At 31.1% G+C, this 23,072-nt stretch overlaps 1 protein-coding gene across 8 annotated transcripts in view; it reads right to left on the reverse strand.

Moving 5' to 3' along the window:
- The window catches only part of LOC127062420 (protein abrupt-like), a 61,929-nt gene that overhangs the window by 25,325 nt on the left and 13,532 nt on the right, over positions 1-23,072 (reverse strand). For 3 of the 8 annotated variants that reach the window (XM_050990611.1, XM_050990614.1, XM_050990612.1), the window contains 6 exons: positions 21,485-21,704; positions 19,558-19,752; positions 19,228-19,482; positions 19,014-19,149; positions 18,826-18,894; positions 16,075-17,540 (listed from right to left, as the gene is read on the reverse strand). In XM_050990611.1, the coding sequence (XP_050846568.1) occupies positions 16,966-17,540; positions 18,826-18,894; positions 19,014-19,149; positions 19,228-19,482; positions 19,558-19,752; positions 21,485-21,673 (1,419 nt within the window). In that variant the 5' untranslated portion in view covers positions 21,674-21,704 and the 3' untranslated portion in view covers positions 16,075-16,965. The other 5 variants (XM_050990613.1, XM_050990610.1, XM_050990608.1 and 2 more) reach the window with 5 other exon arrangements.

Below are 23,072 nucleotides of genomic sequence, written 5' to 3' on the forward strand. Positions count from 1 at the left end.
CTCTCTCTCTCTCTCTCTCTCTCTCTCTCTCTTTTCTTGTTTCTTTCTCTATTTTTTATTTTCTTTTAATATTCACGCAACACGTTGGATAAGATATTTTATTTTACTTTTTCTTTTGTGACTTTCACGAAAATAATAAGAACGAAAAATGTTCCTAGCCTTGTCCAACGAGGAGGCATCATTTCTTTAAATATTTTTTCATTTTTCAACGAAACAAAGTGACGGAACAAAAGAAAAATATTTAAAAAATAAAACAAACAAACGGACAAACAAACAAAAAGAAAGAAAGAAAAAAGAAAACAATGTGTCCCCGTAACAAATTTAAAAATCAAATGACGTGACGCGTTCGTTGAAATTCGATGAAAATGGACTGTTTTTCGTTTCCCTTTCTTTTCCTTGCTTTTCTTTTTTTTTTTTTTTGAATTTTTCCCGTTCGATTTTATTTATAAATAAAAAGATAACAAGAAAAATTGTCAGAGATCGTCTCTATGAACAAATCATATCTTTAAAACGTTTTTTTCGATGAAGTAACAAAAAAAAAATAAAATAAAAAAAAAATTAAAAAAGACAACGTGTTACCATAACAAATTCAAAAATCACATCACGTTCGTTGAAATTCGTTAAAGACGAACTATTTTTTCTTTTTCTTTTTCTTTGATTTTCGCGCTCAATTCGTTCGTTATATATTCGTTCGATCCAACGATTTTCCAACACGATCGTTATAATCGTTGTTCCTATGTCTCACGAGAATAACTCGGATTTAGTTCGGTGAAAATTTATTGACGCATTCCGGAAATAATTTATTTTTACGCGGTTGTTCAATATGTAGAGTACGTAGTACGTATCGTATAAAAAGCAACGACGGCATATCGTTCCAAAGCTCGGTGTGAGAAATCTGCGAGATTTTTCTTCCATCTCTTGCCAGAGAATAGTCGATAACGTTTATTTTTCTCCACATGATCGTTCCTGTGTTTCTTCTCGTTCGAGAAACAAACAGATCTATCTTTCTATGCCTTTCTCTCTCTCTCTCTCTCTTTTGAATATTCAAAATTCAAACTCGAAAATAAAAATATCGAACTCGAAATTTCAATATTTCATCGATAAACGCCTTTCTTAATCTGATTATTATAAAATTTACTAGTTATTCCCTTTCTTTTGCTTCTCATGTTTCTTTTCTTGTTTACGAAAAGGAAAATAAAAACGTTGTGTTTTTCCTTTTTTCTTTTTCTTTTTTTTTTTTTTGCTTTTCTTATATTTTCTTTTTTCGTTTTGATCGATAAAAATTTTAAGACTAATCGAGTCTTCGAACTGCGTCCGTTCGAGAATTTTAAATAATAATCGATTTAATGACCATTTGGAAATTAATTAATTTATTTTTCTTTTTGATTGTTTTTTCTTTTTTTTTCTATCAGAAAGAAAAATAAAAATAATGAAGATAACGGGGGCATATTCAATTTCTGCTTTTTTTTTTTTTTTTTTTTTTTTGATCGACACGAGTATAAAAATAAATTGATCACAGTGTTTATCCGGTCAGTAGAATTTCAAAATAAAATCGAGAGAATAAACATTTTCAAATTTATTCTCAAATTTCTTCTTGCGTTTCTGTCTCTACGAAAAAAGAAAATAAAAGGAAAAATAACAGAAGAAATACACCGACAACACTCATATTTCTCCTCTCTTCTCGAATATATATATATATATAGAAAAGAAAGAGAAAGATCCATCGAATCTTTCATTTCCATAAAAATTATAAATAAAATCGAAATGCGAAAAAATAATTTCGAAATGAATTTAATCCTTCGTTTTCCTCGATATTATAATTCATAATTTAATTTGATACGTTGCAATTTTATTTCCCTTTCTTTCCTTCTTTATTTAAATAATCAGAACAAAAAATTTAATAAGCGAAATAAAAAAATTTGATTTCGAATTTTTCGAAAGAAGATCAACAAAGTCGAATGTAATTTTTAGTGATGTCCGCTATTGTAAATAACGTGTTACAAAAATAAAAAATTAAAAGTGAAAGAAGAAAGAAGAAAATAGAGAAAAAGAAACAGATGCAAAACGCATCTTCATTTATTATCATCTCCCATATGTTACGATTTATGTGGAAAGATAAACAGCTGACAAGAAAGTCACGAGACATTTTTTGTCACGAATATAATCGATTGTTTGCATTTCTGAAAAGATGTACTTATATATATATATATATATATATATATATATATATATATATTGTATCCATTTATTAAGATATATACGAACGTACACATACATATGTACGATATGAATATAAATAGCTTTCGGATGACACATTAATTCCCGTTGTAATTAGAAATTCATTAAAGTAAAGATCGATATCAGGTAAAGCGCATTTACCTGTGCTACTGATAGAAAAAAAAGAAATAATGAAAAGGATTTTTAAAAAAAAACCAGAAGAACAATAAAAAAAAGAAAAAAGAAAGGAAAGAAGAGAAAAGAAAGAAGGAAAATGTAGCTCCGTTTAATCGAGCTTTAATAAAAAAGGCTTCCATTCGAATATCGACTTTTTAATTTAAAATCAAATTATTAGAACTCGATCAATGTAAGTACATGTACGTAGGCGTGACACGTTTTCATGCAAATTCTCCGTTAATTAACATATTTATCACAGAGTCTGAAGGGACTACGAAGGTTTCTTTCCATTTTTATCTCTTTTTTTCTTTCTCTTTAATTAAAACAGCAGTTTTGACGTTTTTACGAAAGATTCCTTTCGATAAAAACATCGAATAAAAAAAATTTATTTAAAAGTTTATCCCAGTTATATATATATATACATATCAATGTATGTATACACACACACACATATATATATACACACACACGCACATATATATATACATATATATACATACGTACGTATTACGTTTACCCAAATGCATCATACCCTCATTTTAATAATTTTTTACCAACAAAAGAAAAAGAAAGGGATAGAGAGAGAGAGAGAGAGAGAGAGAGAGAGAGAGAGAGAGACAGAGAGAGACAGAGAAAAGAAAAAGATGAAAATTATATAAGAAATAAAACAAAAAGAAATTATACTACGTCGAAAATATAAATCATCGAAATATGAGATAACATAAACGTTATTGCTTCGAACATCTGTTGAACATCTCCAATTACCATCCACCCACCCATCCCCCACTCCTTCTCTCTCTTTCTCTCTCTTTTTCTCTTTTTTCCGATCTGAACAATGTTAAACTTAATAATGTATAATCTCGGAAGCAGGTATGTACAAAGTCGTTAAAGTTTACTCTCTCGTAAAGGCTCGTTGTCGGCGATATTAAAAGATTGATAAGTATCCTATAAAAGTTAGCCGAATGATCATCGCCATCGCCATGATCGTCCATAAAGTATACACTTTACGATTCATCCTGTTTTCTTTTTTTTTTTTTTGTTTTTTCTTTTCCTTCTTTTATTTCCTTTTACTCATCTCCTCTTTCTCATCCTCCTCCCCTCCTTTGTCCACCCTACGTCCGCTGTGTCATCATTTATCTCTTTCTCTTACGATTATCTTAAAAATTAAAAAATAAAAAAGTGTGAATAGAAAGAAAGAGAGAGAGAGAGAGAGATAAACGTGACAAATTACAGTAACGGTAATTAAACGATGTACAATATAATTAAAACGAGTAAATTCCTAATGGAACGGAGATTTCCTTTGTAAAAGAAACTTTATTAACCAAATGAAATTTTCCAGGAGTTATAACCAGTCCCCTCCCATTAATTTCATCGAGTGTTTGATAAGCAGGATCGTATTTATAAGTTCGAAGGCCCCGAGGCTCTCGACAGCGTGGTCGTTGTCGAGTCGTCAAAAATAAAAACGATAAAAAGTGAATAAAAAAGAAAGAAAAGAAGCAAATCTCTATCTCGTTGTCAGTTGATAACAAATTTGATGTTTCTTTTTCTTTCTTTTTTTTTTTTTTTACAGATATATCAAACAATTCTCTTTCTTCTTTTCTGATCATTTATTTATAGTTACTTCTTTCATTCCTTCTTTTTATTATTATTATTATTATTATTATTATTATTATTATTATTATTATTATTATTATTATTGTTGTTGTTTTTGTTGTTGTTGTTGTTGTTATCAATCATTGTTCGTCGATAGAGTGAATGTTTTAAAAAGTGACGTCATTAAATGGTAAAAGCTTTTAAACGAACACGCGCCTTATGGTAAATACGGTCCTATTGATACATCGTTGAGTTTTCCCCATACCACACCCTCCCCCACTCTCCCACTCTATTCCATCGTCCTCCATTCATGTTCATCAATGCGTTTCTCACGAAAAGACAATTTTCACGAACACGTTGAAATTCTCGTCTACAGATGGATGATAGGTGCGTCACTGTACGTATGTACAACACGTAATATAATGTATAATAACACGTAGTAGTAGTAGTAGTAGGGTAGTAGTGGTGGTGGTCATGGTGGTGATGGTAAAGGTGATAATGATAGTGATAGTGGGTAGTGAATAGTGGTAGTGTTGGTGATGGTGGTAATAGCAATGATTGTGGTTATGGTTCTTGGGGTGGGTTAGTAATAGTGGTGGTTAGTAGTCGCGTCGTTGTGAACAGAATGGATATTGGAAAATTCGACGATATATATATATATATATATATATATATATATATATATATATATAGACGTGTATGTAGGTGTGTGTGTATTTGTGTGGAGTGGAATTGAGAATAGAAAGACCACCATGGAAAACGATAAGAATACCTGGAATAGTACTCGAGCCATTTTTTTACAGATCGTATGTACCCCTCGAGCCCTGGTTAATTGCGGTGGATCGTCATGTTCGAAATATCTCGGCGTATTCGGCACGTGAAGTTAGTCGTGTCTTTCTTTTTCTCTTTCTTTCTTTTCCTCTTTCTCTTGGTTTTTTTTCTTTTTTTTTTTTTTTTATATAGCTAGGTCGAATAAAATGTGAAAAATCAGTAAACTGTTCTTTTGAAAATTGAATTCTCACACGAATAATACACAATTCAAAGATATCAATGTATTTTATTCGAGCGTACGATCGACGAATTCTATTTTCTCTTTTTCTCTTTTTTATTTATTTATTTCTTTTTTTTTGTATGTTTATTTTCTTCTTAGATTGTAAGAAAACTTTATTGTATATTTATAAATATATATGTATGTATGTATGTATGTATGTATGTACGTATGTATGTATGCTATTTTTAATTACAATGGTTTAATCATGCGTATGCTATTGGTTATTAGATTGGTTTTTCCTCCAATCTAATAAATTCAAATATGAATAAATTTGAAAATAATGAAAATTAAAAAGGTTGATTTTTCCACAAATGTTCTTTTATATTTTGTTATATAAGAATACGATTATCATAAAAGGAACATTTATATGTATATATATGTAAAGTTTGTGTGTGTTCTTCTTTAATATTTAATTAAAGTAATTAAAATATATTATAAGTACGCGTGTATGAACGAATACACTTAGGTACGTATATCGTTGTCATAATATACGTTCGTATATTATATTTATTATTTGATATTTAACAAAATATTTTCAATATTCATGCATGAGCGAATACACGTATATATGCATGTATATTATAATTAAATATACAACAGCTTAATCACGTGATTGCTCTTCTGGTTTTCCTAATCTAATTTCAAATTCAAATAGTATTGAAATAATAATAAAGAGAAGAATTTGTAATAACGTCCTTTTACATTTAACTATCTTGAAAAAACAATTATCATAAAAGGTACACTCTTATATACATATATATCTATATGTATAAAAGTATGATTCTTAATATTTAATATTTAATAGTTAACAAAAATTTTTTCTTAAATTATTTTTTAATGTTGAAAGACGAAAAGAAAAAAAGAAATTGTTTAATGATCGCACCGTGATACTCCTTCATATTGTAAATACTAATAAATCAATAAATCAATGCAATATGATAAGAAAATTATTATTATTATTAGTATTTTTTTTTATCTTTCTTTTTCCTTTTTCACTTTTTTTTGAGCATTTTTCATTTTTTTTATTTCCACTTTTTATTTTTATCCATATCAATATTATTATCGCCCTCTCACGTAATGCTTGAAAAATAAATAACAACAATCGCACACGGGTGTCGTACAAATGTGAATTACTTTATTCAAATGTATCGCTTGACATGTTATGTTGTTTTTTTTTTCTTTTTTGAGATTTTTTTTTGTTTCTTATTATATTTTCCTTTTTTTTCGGATACAGAACAAAAAGCGCCGCTTGCCAAAATGTTTTCGGTCGAGAAATATCACTATCTCTAAATCTCTCACACACATACACACACATAATGTATCTATCTCTCTCTTTCCTCTCTCTCTCTCTCTCTCTCTCTCTCTCTCTCTCTTACAATACGAACACACATACATTCTATCTATCTATCTCTCTATCTCTCTTTCTCTCTGTCTCTCTCTTTCTTTCTTTCAATCTCTTTACAAAGCAGGACCATTTTTACAGTCTCGCGTTGCATTTTTCGTTCTACTTCGTGCACAAACCTAGTTCTTCTTTTTCTTTCTTTTTTTTTTCTTCTTCTTCTACTATTCCTGCCTTCTCGTCTAGTGTACCAATCCAAACGGACGTTTTTCTTTCTTTTTTCTCTCTCTCTCTCGTTCTCTCTTTCTCTTTTTTTTTAATATTCTCTCTCCCTCTCTCTCTGTCTCTCTCTCTCTCCCACTCTTTTCTTTTTCTTTTCCTTTCTTGTCAAGATTTTTCCTTCCAAATATCGAGAGTGAATCGCGAGTCTTCTTTCTTATTTTATTTTAATTAATACTCCTTCGTTCGTTTATTTCTTTTATTTAATTTTATTCTCTCTCGTTCCTTCATTTTCTCTCTCTTTCTCTTACTCTTTCCTTGTTTATCATCGGGACTAATTAAACAAACATACGAAAAAAAAGGAAAAAGGAAAACAAAGAAAATAATAAAAAATGAAATAAAATGTAGGAACTTGCACGTATGCATAATGATATTAGCATTATGCTTAGACAACTATACGCGTACTGACACGTTAGTTAATAATAATAATTATTATTATTATTATTATTATTATTATTATAAATAATAATTAATAATTAGTAATAAACATAACATAAAAATACGAAGAGAAACGAGAGCTTGTCGATAATAATTTTTAAATTATGCTAATGACGAGGGTGTATGCACGCGGGAAAAAGAAATGAAGAAAATAAAAATAAGGAAATAATATAAACGAATTGACAAAGAAACGATCGATGTGCGCACACGTGCGGATATTTTATGTTTTATTTTATTTTATTTTGTTTTACTTTTTTTCTTTTTTTTTCTTTTCTTTTTTCTTTCCTTTTCAACGTGCAAATAAAGGAAAAAAAAAATATCTCACTCGATCATAAATCTCTCTATTGTCGAAGCCACGTGTTTAATAAAAGAATGTAATAAAAAAATTATCCATTAGTTATGTTATAGTCATTGATGAACGATTAGACGCGATCTTCCTTTTGCTTTTTCTCTTCTTCGTATTTTTTGTTATTGTTTATCTTTATTTTTCTTTTCATCTTTTCTTCAATTATAATTCAAGAATCAAGCAATTCATACATACCACTGAGGGCGTGCGATAAAATGAGAATTAAAAGAAAATCAAAAGAGAAAAAATAGAAAAAGAAAAATAAGAAAAAGAAAACTTTGAAAATAGAAAAGAGAAAAGGACATATAAAAAAAGAAAAAATCATCTCGAGCAACATATTAACGTATTATTCGTATCGTATAGTGTAAAATAAAATTAGTTTAAATAAACTAAATTAAAAAAAAAAAGTAAAAGAAAAAGAACACCATTTGTCTTCCTTCAGAAAAGAAAATACAAAGTAAAATATATTGGATTATAATAATAATAATAATAATAATAATAATAATAATAACAATAATAATAATAATAATAATAATAATAATAATAATAGTAGTAGTAGTAGTAGTAATAGTAATAGTAGTAGTAGTAGTAGTAGTAATAGTAGTAGTAGTAGTAGTAGTGTAGTAGTAGTAGTAGTAGTAGTAGTAGTGTAGTAGTAGTAGTAGTAGTAGTGTAGTAGTAGTAGTAGTAGTAATAGTAGTAGTAGTAATGATAAAAATAATAATAATAGTAGTACTAATAATAATAATAAAAATAATAATAATAATAAAAATACGATTACATATCACAATTTTTCTCATAGATTTTTTTTTCCTCAGACGCTTTTTTTTCAAATTAAAACTACGAAATACTTTCTTTCTACCCTTTCAGTTACGATACTTTCGACATAGTCTTGTGTTTCTTTTTCTTTTCTTGTTTTTATTTTTATATTTTTGTTTATTTTTGCTTTAAAATAAAGAAAAATACGAAGGATCGATAAAAAAAAATTTCGTATAGGTCGTAACCGAAAGGCCTATATAAAAAAAACACAGGTTACAATAATATAATATAATAATAATAATATAATAATAATAATAATAATATAATAATAATAATAATAATAATAATAATAATAATAATAATAATAATAATAATAGTAAACTTAATGATATAAATATAATAATTTTAATATTAATAATATCTTAAAATATTAATAAATATTAAAATATTAATAATATTAATAAAACATTAATGATATATTAATATCATTACTAATATTAATATCTTAATAATATTTTAATAATATTTATAATATTAAAATAATAATAATAATAAAACAGAAATATATATATATAATACGAATGTATAAAATATAAATTTGTACAACCACGATTATTACACGTCTACATCGAATACAATGCACAAATAAGGCTTACACATCATGTGTTCGAGATTATTTATTATGTATTTCATTTAAGTGCCATGACCGTAAAAAAAAAATTAATCCCTTCGAAAAAAAATAGCTTTAATCTTTTTTTCGAACGTTAAATAATTATAATAATAATAATAATAATAATAATAATAATAATAATAATAATAATAATAATAATAAATCGGTTCATATAGACGGAAAATAGCAGGAATCGCAAAGGATGAACAAGTTTTAGAATTTTTTTTCTTTCTTTCGCATTCGTTAAAATAGGTAAAGTCGATCGCGAAAATAAAAGAAAAATAAAAATGATGGCTTCGCAAAACATTCGACCTTTTGCATACCTTTTTATAATACATGTATAAATATACACATATCTTCGAAATGTCGTCGTGCAATTTTTCTGCGAAACTTTGTAAGTACACGTGTGCTCAACGATTTAACCCTTCAATCGAGGGGAGAAAAAAAGCAACAAAAAAAAAAGAAAAGAAGAGGGGCGAGGGGAAAATTGACAAATGGCTAAGATACCGACTCGGACGATAAGACCGTAATAAAAAAAAAAAAATAATAAAATAAATAAAAAATAAGAAATAAAAAACAAGCGAGACTCGATCGTTGGCATCTCTCTCTCTCTCTCTCTCTCTCTCTCTCTCTCTCTCTCTCTCTCTCTCTTATATACACGCGCGTACATACACTCTTCCTCTCTTTTTTCATTTCCTTTTTTTATATACAACGAGGCTCTATATACGTCAAGCCAAAAAAAAAAAAAGAAAAGAAAACATTTTTGCATTCGACATCTGATGAGAATAATAAAAGAAAAAGAAGAAAGAATATAGAGAAATTAATTAATTAACAAGGGCGAGAAAAAGAAAAATATATAAAAACAGAAAAAATAATAATAATAAAAAAAGAAGGGTGGAAAGATCGATAAGAAAAACCGCACGATTCGAGCTCTCTTTGTTTGTTGTCTTTTTTTTTTTAATTTCCTCTTTTTTCTCTTCCTCTCTCTCTCCCTCTCTCTCTCTCTCTCTCTCTCTCTCTTTGTCTCTCTTTTTCCATCTATCTTCCTCCCTCCCTCTTTCTTCATCATTCTATTTCTTTCTTTATCTTTCTTTATCAAAAAAAAAAAAAAGATCCTGTTCTCGACTCATTCGACTCGTAGAAAGAAAAGAGATTGTACACGTATCCAAAACGTACCCTTTCGTGCGTTCACATTCTTCTTATATTAAAATTGTAAGTAATAGTAGTTGTAGTAGTAGCGTAGTAATAGTAATAGTAATAGTAGTTAATGAAGGAGAAGAGAAGTACTGAAACAGCTTCGCTTATTTCTTTCTTTCTTTCTTTCTTTCTTTCTTTTTTTCTTTCCGTCTATCTTTCTATTTTTCACTTTTTATTTTACTCTTTAATATCTTTTCTCACGAAATATATTTCCAACCGAATGTTACATTCGATCGAAAGTATATCAACTTTAATGTCCTCTATCTCTCTCTCTCTCTCTCTCTCTCTCTCTCTCTCTCTCTCTTTTTGTTGCTCTAGTACATCTCTTTCTCTCTCCCTCCCTCTCTATTTTGTTGCTCTCTTTTTCTCTCTCTATCTCTCCCTCTCTCTCTCTCTCTCTCTCTCCCTCCCTCTCTCTCTCTTTTTCTTTCTTATTCTTCTTATTTTCTCTCTCATACATACATACATACATACATACATACATACATACACACTCTCTCTCTCTCCCTCTCTCTTTTTCTTTCGTTACTATTACATATACGCTGCACTTACATTCGTCAAAAACATCAGTCGTACGCTTATCTTTCCTCTTGCGTAATTAACATTGTTACTTCACAAATAATAATAATTATAATTATAATTATAATAGTAATAATAATAATAATAATAATAATAATAATAATAATAATAATAATAACCATCATCATCATAATAATGACAATAATCAGACAATAATAATAATAATAATAATAATAATAATAATAATAATAATAATAATAATAATAATGATAATGATAATAATCAGACAATAATAATAATAATAATAATAATAATAATAATAATAATAATAATAATAATAATAATAATAATAATAATAATAATAATAATAATAATAATCACGATGACAATGACAATTGTTGATGATTATGATTATAATGACGACATCGACGATAACGATGACATTAATGTCGTTGATATTGATAATAATAAGATTAATAATAGTAATAATAATAATAGATGATGATGATGATGATAATGATGATAATAATAATGATAATAATAATAATGATAATAATATTAATAATACATCATAAATATACTATATTCGCGACTGAAAATATGCTATCGGGCATTTCCCATTTCACTTAGGTAATATAACTTACTTCGGATACGCCATGATTCGAATAAATATCGCACTTAAATATTAGCGTGACTACTTTCAAAAGCGAAATACTCGGTGTTATTCAGATACGTGGGTTTGAAAAATGTTTATATAATATATAATATATACACAATAATCAAAGAATCCTCTTGCAATTGTATACGTATTTTGTCTGTCTGTTTGTCTATCTGTATATGTTTGTATATATGTGTCTGTGTGTTCGTATATTCGTGTGTACCTCTCTATAGGAGTGTTTTTTTTCTCTTTTTACCTTTTCATTAGATATTATTACCTCGCGCGCAATTATAAACGCCATATATGCTGCTTAAGCTTACGCTCCCTCCCCCTCTCACACTCTCTCTCTCTCTCTCTCTCTCTCTCTCTCTCTCTCTCTTTTCCAAAAGTTATAGATCGATTCTTATACTTGTCTGTCTGTCTTTCTTTCTCTCTGTATTTTTCTCTTTATTTTTTTTTATTTTTATTTTTTCGTACCCTCCTTTCTTTTTTTCTAATACGTAAGTGTAAGAAATAAAGATTTACATAAAAATGCTGCTGCCGCGAAGGTATTGCGTTAAAAAAATCTAACGATTTCTTATTCGAACAAAGAGGGGACTCTTGTACGGTGGTATCACGTATTCGTTTCACCAAGAATAAAAAAATTTCTTTTATTATCGGTGGGTTATATATATATATATATATGTATGTATGTATGTATGTATATTGTTCGTCATTCTATATTCTTCGTTTTACAATTTTCTTTAATTTTTTTCGTTTGGTTTTTCTTTTTTTTTTATTTTTTTTATTTTTTCTCTCTCTAATTCTCCTCAATGAGATCCAATTTATGTTAGATCAATTTGATCGATTAACCATGGAAATAATAAGCTTCCGCTTATTTAATTCTTTCTCATAACTTAATGAAAGACAATTAGATGAATAAGGCATATATTATATATATATATATATATATATATATATATATATATATATATATATATATATATAGAGATAAATAGATAGAAAATTACTATCGATAATCGGTTAAAACTAATCGTCGTCATCGTCATCGTCGTCGTCGTCATTGATATTAAGTACAATAAGGGTAGAAGATTTAAAAAAAAGAAAAAAAAGGAAAAGAAAAAAAAATCTTTAATTTCGTGTGCCAACGAAAAATAATATAAAGTTGATAATTTATAAATAATACAAATGTATAAATAAAATTATTTTCTTCCTTTCTAAACGCTATAATAGGATAAAAAAGGAAAATAAAAAACAAGAAAAAAAAAGTTTCGAAAGGCGACTTTTTCATATATATATATATATATATATATACACACACACACATATATATACATATATACACATACATATATACACATACATATATACATATACATGTATATATGTATATAAATATAAAATCGACGTTTTATCGATCGTTCGAATATGACTAGATGAAAATTTATCTTTTCGTATCCTCTTGCACCATATCCTCTCTACTTATGCGTTTATGCCTTTGAAACACATACTTTTTATTTATTTATTATTTCTCTTTTTTATCTTCGTTTTCCTCAAATTTCCCGCCAAGAGAAGAAAGAGATCATCCCATTCATTGTTCGAATAAGAAAACGTGTTCTACCTTTTTTATTTATCTTTTTTTTTTCTTTTTTGATCAAGGTAGCAATGGATACCTACACCTAAGGCTATTTAGTAACTAGCGATTCGCGAATATGAAATACCTTGTTACTTTTTTTTTTCTTTTGTTATTCCTTGTGTGACACGCCCATACAAATTGCATAATAATTTACATATATACAACACATAATTAAATGCATTAGTAAGAGAGATTAGGTGTGTGTGATTTCTTATCCTTCTATCTTTCCTTTCTTATTTACTAGTTACTTACTTCGTATTTTCTCTCTCTCTCTCTCTCTCTCTCTCTCTCTCTCTCTCTCTCTCTCGCACGTACTCTCTCTCTCTCTCTCTCTCTCTCTCTCTCTCACTCTTTTCCCCCCTTTGTATTTTTTCTCTTTTTCTCTTTTAATCTTCGTCATGTCGATTGAAAGGAGCGTCTAGCAAAGAAATACTCGGCGAAAGAGAACCGAGATATGTTTTCATCTTAACGTATATAAGTTGTCAAGGAGAAGAAACCTCCTCGAAATGATAATAGTAGTAGTGACGATAATATGTAATAATGGTAATACAATTACTAGTCGATAATAGGATGATAAGAGATATTACAAATTATTATCGCAGACGATAAATCGCGATATAAACGCGAAACGGAAATGCTCTTTCCAAGAATTCTTTTCTCGTAGGATATACATATGTATGTATGTATGTATGTATGTATGTATGTATGTAAATATGTATTAATAATTAATGCTTTCAGGAATGGCAAGTATGTATGTTATGTACTTGTTTTCTTCTTCCTCTACTTTTCTTCTTCCTCTCTCTCTCTCTCTCTCTCTCTCTCTCTCTTCTCTCTTTCTCTCTCTCTCTTTCACTCTCACTGTCACTCTCACTCTTACTCTTACTTTCATTCTCGCTATCACTCTCACTCTCTCTATCTCTATCTTTATCTCACTTTTTCTTTTTTCTTTTTTCTTTTTCTTTTTTATTTTTCTTTGCCTTTTCTTACCCTCACTTTTATACCCTCATTGAATATAATAATCGATTTCATGAATACACAGAAGAGATATTTTTTCGTTTTTTTTCTTTTCTTTTTTCTTTTCTTTTTGTATAAGTTTGGACCTTGCTTCGTAAACCGTGTAGTTTAGCCAGAAATTGTTGATTTTTTTTCTATAGTTAAAGAGTATAACTTAGCATATATGGAAATATGCCATAAACCGAATGATCGACTTTTGCTTTTGCTTTTGTATGTTTTTGTTGATTAATTTTTTTTTCTTTGTTTTTATCATTTGTTAATTTTTGTTTTGTTTTGTTTTACTGTCACCCACAATATGGTTAAATTTGAACCATCGAACACCCAATCAGAACTCGACATAATTGTAAATGTAACAGTGAGATTTAAAAACTGCACTGCGTAATATAGCTAGGTAACCGGTTTCCAATGCCCAGCGAAGTATGGCTTGTCAAATGATGCTTACTATTGTGTGATATTCTGTAACACATCACTCTGATATACATAGTATATGGATTTCAGGCAATGGATCAGTTATATATATATATACATATACATATATATATATATACATATATATAAGACGATATAAAAAGTTAGTGAATTAGGCCTTCTTCAAAATAACGCCATTATTATAATTCAACGGATTTAAGTTGCTCTAGTGGTAAAAAACTCTGTTAAAAGTACACATGTACTTTTGTTTATGAATCTATGTATGATTAAATACGATAACCATAATCACTGGTGTCTGTAACAAAGATCTGTACATTTACTGTCATATATCACTCTATTGCATATAGTATTATTGTATAATAAAAACCTCTTGTGTCTGTTGTTATACGATTAAAATGTAAGGCCATTTTAAATAAAAAATCAACTAATACTACACTCTCTTATGTTATCTGTAAAATATATACGAATCAATTCTAAAATTGTATAAAAGACAGAATCGGTAGTATTCAAAACACTTACAAGGCGCTTAGTCAATTTATCAATTATAGTACTGCATTAAGGACAAGGTTGAAAATATTGTTTCTTTTTGTTTTCTTTTTTTCCTTCAAAGAAAAATCAAATCAAAACCTGGGTCTGATCCAATGCCTGACAATTGGCGAATGTAACTCTGCTTGGCAAATGTATAACAATATTATAATATGATATGCAACATTTATAATCTAATCTTATTTCGGTACTAATTGTTAGTTATGCTGGGCATCCATTTGTATTGTAAACAAAAGTTTCGAATGTACATTCGCAGTACATTTAACTTGTAAAAAAACATTGCAATCACTTACCAATGTAATAACAGATAATAAAAACCGTTTGTATAATATTGGTAATATGTGTAGTCGCAGTCGTTGCAACTTTCCGGTACTATTGTAAATTGTTGTATGTAAATATATTATAATAATATATAGCTGCATCTGTTTAGTAATTTGATTGTATGTGAGGTAAGGAGCCTGTCATCTGAACAGTACGATTTTATAAATTACGATTCTAGGAAATATAATTGACGAGTTCTTTCCCAGAATCGTTATCATAAATCGTACTTATGGAACTATTGTCATCTGTAAAATATAATATAAAAGATCCTGAGTTGTACTGTGTGGTACTATGGCTATGGAATTGTGTAGCAGAAGTCTATGCTGGCTTATTTCTGCCATAATTATAATTAAAAATACTATCGTTGAATAAAAGAAAAAAAGATATACTTTTTAACCTACAAAAGAAAAAAAAATCGTGTAACCTCAAAAATGTAAATACGTATATACAAAAAGAAATAAAAAGAAAAAGAAAGATATATACCGTCACGTGTAAATATCACTAATAAACATGCATTATCAAAAAGTTTCAAGTATACATATGATAATGATATTATTCGTGAATTTACATTCATTTATGAAGAAAAATCTTCTTCGAAATACTTAACCCACAAATATTTTCCAAAAATAATTCCTAATAATACTGATAAAACTTGTCGAATTCAAGATTATATCAACAAGTGTTTAAAAATTATATAAATTTAAGCAAAGATTGATAAAAAAGAAAATAGATGTATACATAGATGTATACAATACATATACATATACATATACATATATATGCATAATATGTGTATATATGCCTATATGTGTATATATGCATATATATGATATATGCATAATATATATGCGTATATATATATACATATATATATATATACATATATATATATCTACATATATATATGGTGTGTAAAGAAAATAATGATCCTCTCCAAACTACATACGAGAAAAAAACCAGCACAAACACAATGCCCCCTTATTATATATTGTTCAATCTGCTGCATAGTTGCGATCACGGTTTGTTGATAACTGTTAATAATAAATATTATTACTCTGTTGAGCTGTCGATTGGCTGTATATTGCAATGTATGCATGTGAAAAATATATCATGTACGAGCTATGTCATTGCACATTGCGCTGCAATAATAAAGTAAATATAATTCTCTGTAAGAATATAATATTGTTGTAAATATCTGTAGTCTGTATAACACTGTATAGCATTAAATAAAACAACAAGTATCCGGCTGCAGAATTATCAGTACGAGGTGGGATGGCTGCTCCACCTACGGCATATTTTTTAGTCATTTCCCCCTTATTAACGTTCATCATCTTTATGATGAATAGGCACGGGACATTATATGTAAACTAGTCTCCCAAACCTATGTACACGGTTTAATATTCGTATCGATGATAGTCGAGTTAGATACGACCTATATAAACTTTTTCTGTACGCACAGAAAATAAAAGTGTATGCAGATCCGTTGCATTCGACGACAACGCACTTTCGATTTGTATTGCAATTCCGTACGTTTTTAAATAATTTCGAATTATGTGTTACACCCGTGCCTCATCCTGCACAGTTTCCGATCACCTAAATACAGAATCAGCCTTGTATCGTAACGTTATTTCTATCTATACTTGTCGATCAACTGTAAAGATACGTTTCCTATTGAATCACAAGTTCACTAAATAATAAATTTAAACTTGACTCATCGCACGCTATATCACAAAATGATACTGGGAAATACAATAAAAATAAATAAAAACCTATACATTAGTGATACGAAGCATCGAATTGCAATATTCCGCTTGCAAAATGCTTCGTATCACCAATTTGAGCAACCTCTACGGAATAAGAATTATCACCAGCCTGTGCCTGGTATGCTCTCAGCTTTGGTTCTACAATATTTCCACTTCCGCTCCCCCCGCTATCTTCTGCGGGAAGACGAGAGAGCGGAGCAGAAGCGGTCAAGAGCACTTTGTTATCCACCTGAGCTTGCGTTTGAGCCTGAATTTGAGCCTGTGTTTGAGCCTGAACTTGTGTCTGTGTTTGAGCCTGAGCTCCACCCTGAACCTGTGCTTGACCCTGTCCTTGAACCTGAACTTTAACCTGATGATGGTAGATTTCCTCCTGGCGTTGCCTGTCCGCCACACTGAGTTCGTGGAAACTGACCAGGTGACGTTTGAGGTACAGCTTGGTCTTGAAGGGCTTGTTACATAGAGGGCATGTGACACTCTGAGGGTTGTGGATGAGGCGCATGTGCTGCCGCAGGTTGGACAAGTTACTGTACATGCGGTTGCACACAGGACAGGGGCGTGGGTCCAGCGAGTGCAGTTTACGCAGGTCAGCTGCAACACACACACAACTTGCTCTAACCGGTAGCAGCCCACAGCATAACACGTTACCATAGCATAGCACCACGCTTTATTCACACCATGAATAATATCAAAATGATACCACCCACCACAGGACAGCAACAACCAGCAAAAACCCTATTTAGCACTACCCAAATTTGCTGCCTGCACGGTACATGTATAATGTAATCCTGCAAGATAGCAACTTGCAAGGATGTAATGAATCGAATCATAGATAACATAACGATATTGTGGTAAGGGAAAACACATAGTTTGAAAACAATGGTAAGCATGGATCAGCGAATAATGAGAATCCGTTAGGAATAATGGTCTTGGCTTTGTGAACTGTTTCATGGTATGGTGGACTCGTGCATGTTACACAGAAAATCAGACTTTTTATATTCTTAAATGTTGCTAACCGTTGATACGTTTAAATATTTCTCGGTAATCGTATAAAGATATTTTTTCTCGTTTATACTACGATTCTCAAATTGATTTCATTTATTTTCGAAAAGTAAAATGGAAGATAATAGAATGAGTGCTTTTGCACAATCAATATCGTACTATCACTCTGTGCGTGTAACTAATTATTTACTAATCATTGCACTTTCTTAAGTACACTCAAATGCAGAAATATAGTGCACGAAACGAAACGTATGTAAAAATCATTTATCATTTTAAATCAAAGCAATATGTACATAGCACATTTATAACCGACCGAGATCGTATGTATGGATCTTTATCATTAGTAAACAAGAAAGCAAATGATGCTGGTGATAGCAAGATGGCTCTCGTTGACGAAGTTACTGGAGCATTAAATTTAACAAGAAGCACTTACTCGTCAGAGTCTGAATGCAGCGTTAAGGTGTAGTACTAATATATGTATATACGCATATATACGCGATGCATATATACGCGCGTGAAAGCATGAGAACAAAAAATTATGAAGCTTATTGGGATGGGTATTTTTAATTATGTACACGCAGGACATTGTTGTTAATGGTATTCGGGCTATATCGGTAACGTTCATACAATACAGCTGATTAACTGCAAACTGCACTCTGTGGACTTGGGCCTATTTTAGCCTCTGAGTGTCAAATGTCTCCTACCACCTACCAAGACCTACCGAGCTACACACGAGCTTACCATTTCAAACGATCAAGATTCCTTTCTCCTTCCTTGCTTCTACTCTCATTATACAGTTCTGATGTAATGGCTAGGTTGTTGCTGTTTGTAATGGTGCTCGCACTACCAAAAAGAATATAAATCATAGACTCACCTTGCTGCTCTTGATTCAGCTCATTGTTCCCATGTGAAGGTCCAGGCATGCCACCTTCCATACTGGTTCCTAGAAAAAGACGTATCTTATAATATCTTTGTTCTAATTTTTCTTTTTTATACATTTTTATTTATTTACGATAAAGAAAATAAATAAATTAATGCAAATAAAAAAGATAACGTTTATACCTTGATAAGATGGTGGATATGTCGGTAACACTTCCATACCACCATCCAAACTGAGGAAACCACCAGGTAACGTGTTAACTTCTTGTTTCGATGAGCAATCATCATCGCTGCCATATTCAGGTAGTTCTACTTTTGGCTGAAATTATAATATATATGACATAAAATAACAATGGAAATTGCCAAGGTTAACATGTATTACGAGTACGACAATTACCTCCACAATATCAATATCCTTATAACAGTCAAGCTGAACTTGCGGTTCTATAAGCGGTCGTGAGAGAGGTGTACTGCTAGCACAAGGCGTCACAGTAGGTATTGGACTAGAGATTTGAGGTGAATCACTTCTTTTACACAGCCTTTTTAATGGTGGAGGGCTCGATGGTGGTGGAGTTTTACTGCGCTCATCGTCCAAACTCGGTGAGATCAGACCACGGCCATTTGATGCGTGAACATTATTCGTCTTCAAGTGCTACGTACGTTATATAAGATTCAAATTATATTTGTACTTTTAATTATAAACTTGTTTTACTATCATATTAATTACCTTTTCGTTGTTGTGCTGACTACTTTGAGAGTCGGTGAGACCACGGATTTGTAGAGATTCGGCTGTACGCAGAAAAGTAGGCAATTCAGCTTGTGAAATGTTTACTTCACCAGCATACATGAACTCCAGCAGTGATTGTAGATGTTCAAATTCCACATCCCGCATAAAAATTATTGGATGTTTGCAGGGATTGGTCTGCAAAAATCGACGGTATTACTAAACTGTTTAAAAATATTCTTTTCCAACAAAATACAGACTCTTATCAAATAGAAATATTTAAAATATACTTTATGATATATCAGCCGTATACGAGCAGCTCATTACACAAATTATAAAAAAAAAAATTAATAAAGTTATGTATAGCGTACGCTATTCGTTATTCGATGATATTAAAACTAATCTATTAATGAAATCTATTTTAAATATAAAAAGTATAAAATAATATAAAGTATAAATATAAGAAGAAATATAAATTAAATTTTGGCAATAAAATTAAAAAGAAATTCTAAAAGCAAAGTTAATCGCATTGGCCTGTGAACGGCAGATGCGGTAAAGATAGTGATACTATTTTAAATTTTAACTTTATTTCATTTTCTATTTATATTTCTTATATAAAAAACGCGAAACAAAAATAAATATCGTAAAGCGAAAAAATGATGTAAAAAAAGAGAAAAAAGAAAGAAAGAAGAAAATAAAAGAAAAGAAGAAGGAGAAAAAAGATGGTCATGATTTCCTAATTATAAAAAATTCCATATTCCTTCGTATACCATACGAAACAATTTATTAAAATAACACACGAGAGAGGGAGAAGGAGAGAGAGAGAGAGAGAGAGAAGGAGAGAGGGAGAGAGAGAGAGACAGAGAGAGAGGAGAATGTGTGTTACGTGTGTTATGAAACTAATTAATTTTTAATATTTCTCGAAAAAAAAAAGGAAAAGAAAAGAAAAAAGAAAGGAAGACATATATATACATACATAAAAAAGAAAAAAGAAACAAAAAGAAAAGAGAAAAAGTCGGAAAAAAGATTAAAAGAACCTCCAATAATTAAAATACTGATATTTTTGTAATAATCGCATGATAATTCGAAAGAGTCACCGTCTAATCGGTTTTAATTGCTACTTGTACGTGGAAATAAAGAAGGATAGAAGGAAAGAAAAGAAAAAAAAAAGAAGAAACAAAATAATACGAAACAAAAAAGAAGAAGAAAAACAAAAGCGCATCTGCATTGGCGCACGTAGTGCGATATGGCTCCAAATTTAAGAGATAGAGATAGATAGAGAGATACATATAGGGAGAGAGAGAGAGAGAGAGAGAGAGAGAGAGACAGAGAGACAGAGAGAGAGAGAGAGAGAGAGAGAGAGAGAGACAGAGACAGAGAGACAGAGAGAAAGAGAGAGAGAGAGCTAAACGTGTCGGGGAGATAAGAAAACGGCTGGGACACGTAGCGCAAAATAGGTATTGTGTAATTTTGGAATTATTAACGGTCGGACGAAACGACTAAGAAGTTGCATATTACGTGCGCATGCATAGCGGAGCAGCATATATAGAAAGATGAAAAAGAGATGGAATGATGAGACGAACGGTGGGATGACGAAGAGAAGAGAAGAGAAGAAGAGAAGAGAAGAGAAGAAGAGAGGAGAGAAGAGAGAAGAGGAATCGAAAACGTGTTAGGAGGAAACGAGGGGGGAGAGGGAAGGCTAGGAATGATGACGAGGGAGGAGAAGGGGAATAGCGTGTATGCGTAAGAGAGAGAGAGAGAGAGAGAGAGAGAGAGACCGAAATTAGGGAGGAGGTGGAGGGGGATGAGAAGCAGGAGAGTGAGAGGGAGGAAGGGAGGGAGGGGAAGAGAGAGGGACGAGGGGAGAAGGAGGAAGGAGGGGATAAGGAAGAAAAGTAGGGTGGGGAGCGGGAAGAAACGGTTTTCTAACCTTGAACAACTCCTTGAAGTAAGGGCTGCAAGCGGATAGGACGACCTTGTGAGCCTGAAGTCGCCTGCCATCGCAGGCGAATGTAACGTCGACGAAGTCCTCATCGTCTCGCAACGCCTCGAACTGGCTCGTGATGTTCGCCTGAAAGTTGTTCCACCGCAAGCAAAACTGCTGCTGGCTATCCGTCATTCTCTATTTCACTCGACTCCCTCAAAAACACCTGTGATCACACATCGAGGGAAGGTTTATTTTTCTTTTTTTTCCGGTTTTTTTTTTTAATTTTTTTTTCCTCGGGTCAGGGTAACTTAGTGTACCGTACGGCTATCTAAACTTAACTCTCTCATTACTGTAAAAATGTAAAATGTAAAAAGTGAATCGATGACTGAAGAGGAAACGTACGATATAAATAATGACAATCGATATCCAGGTTGCCATCCGCGAGGGAGAAAAATTCTCTAGCTTGGAGCCGCGCATACGCCGCCACTTTTCCCATTGCCGCGAGGACCGTATTCGTGTATATGTTGTTAGCAGCAGCAGCAGCAGTAGCAGCAGCAGCAGCGTTAGCAGTAGCAGCAGCAGCAGCAGCGGCAGTAGTAGCAGCAGCAGCAGCAGCAGTAACGTTTCATCGTTTCTCTCGCGTCATTCACACACGACTACTACCATTACTACTACTACTACTATACTACTATACTACTACTACTACTACGCAACGACGACAATGATTATGAATCTAATACTATTATACTCCTACTACAGTACTACACTGATACTGATTTACTACTACTACACTACTCTACTACACTACTACTACTACTACTACTACTACCACCATAACCTATTACACCGACGACACACACAACACGATACAACGGACAATACAACGATGACGCACACGCAAGCGCATAACGCGAAGAACACTATCAAAAACCTTTCGCGATTATGGTGTAGTAGTAGTGATGGCTGTGGTTGTGGTTGTGGTTATGGTTATGTGGTACGGTATATGGTATATGGTTAGGAGGAGCGTGCGCGCGTCCAACCTCCCAATCCTCTTACGAACACTACGATCGCATAACCACCCAGAAGAGGAAGGACAGAATGTGAAATAAAAAAAAAAAATAAAAAAAATTAGAATACTTATTCTATGGTATATATTCGTACGGATTAAACGTGGAACGGACCGACAGCGCCGGCTCTATTTCGCGCCATGTCTGCATTGCCGAATTTCCGTTAGGACCAATGATTCTTCTTCTTCGAGTTATTACCAACTTCGAATAAAAAAATTTCTCTAACCAATTCACTCACTCACTCGCTCACTCACTCGCTCGCTCGCTCGCTCGCTCACTGTGTATCGTATTAAACGTGTTCCTAACTATGCGAGAAAAGAGAGAGAGAGAAAGTGTGATAGAGAGGAACAATTCGAGACTAAAATTTTCGCACGAATTTCAAATCATCCATAACCAAAAAATATACGCAAAAATGTTAATCCGAATATTCTACATTCTTGTTAAATACTTATCACATTTCTTTTACGAAAAATAAAAGCGATTTAATTTACATACACATAACTCCAAGTTAATAAATAAACAAA

Source organism: Vespula vulgaris, chromosome 3, assembly GCF_905475345.1.
Source record: "Vespula vulgaris chromosome 3, iyVesVulg1.1, whole genome shotgun sequence".
Lineage (NCBI taxonomy): Eukaryota > Metazoa > Arthropoda > Insecta > Hymenoptera > Vespidae > Vespula > Vespula vulgaris.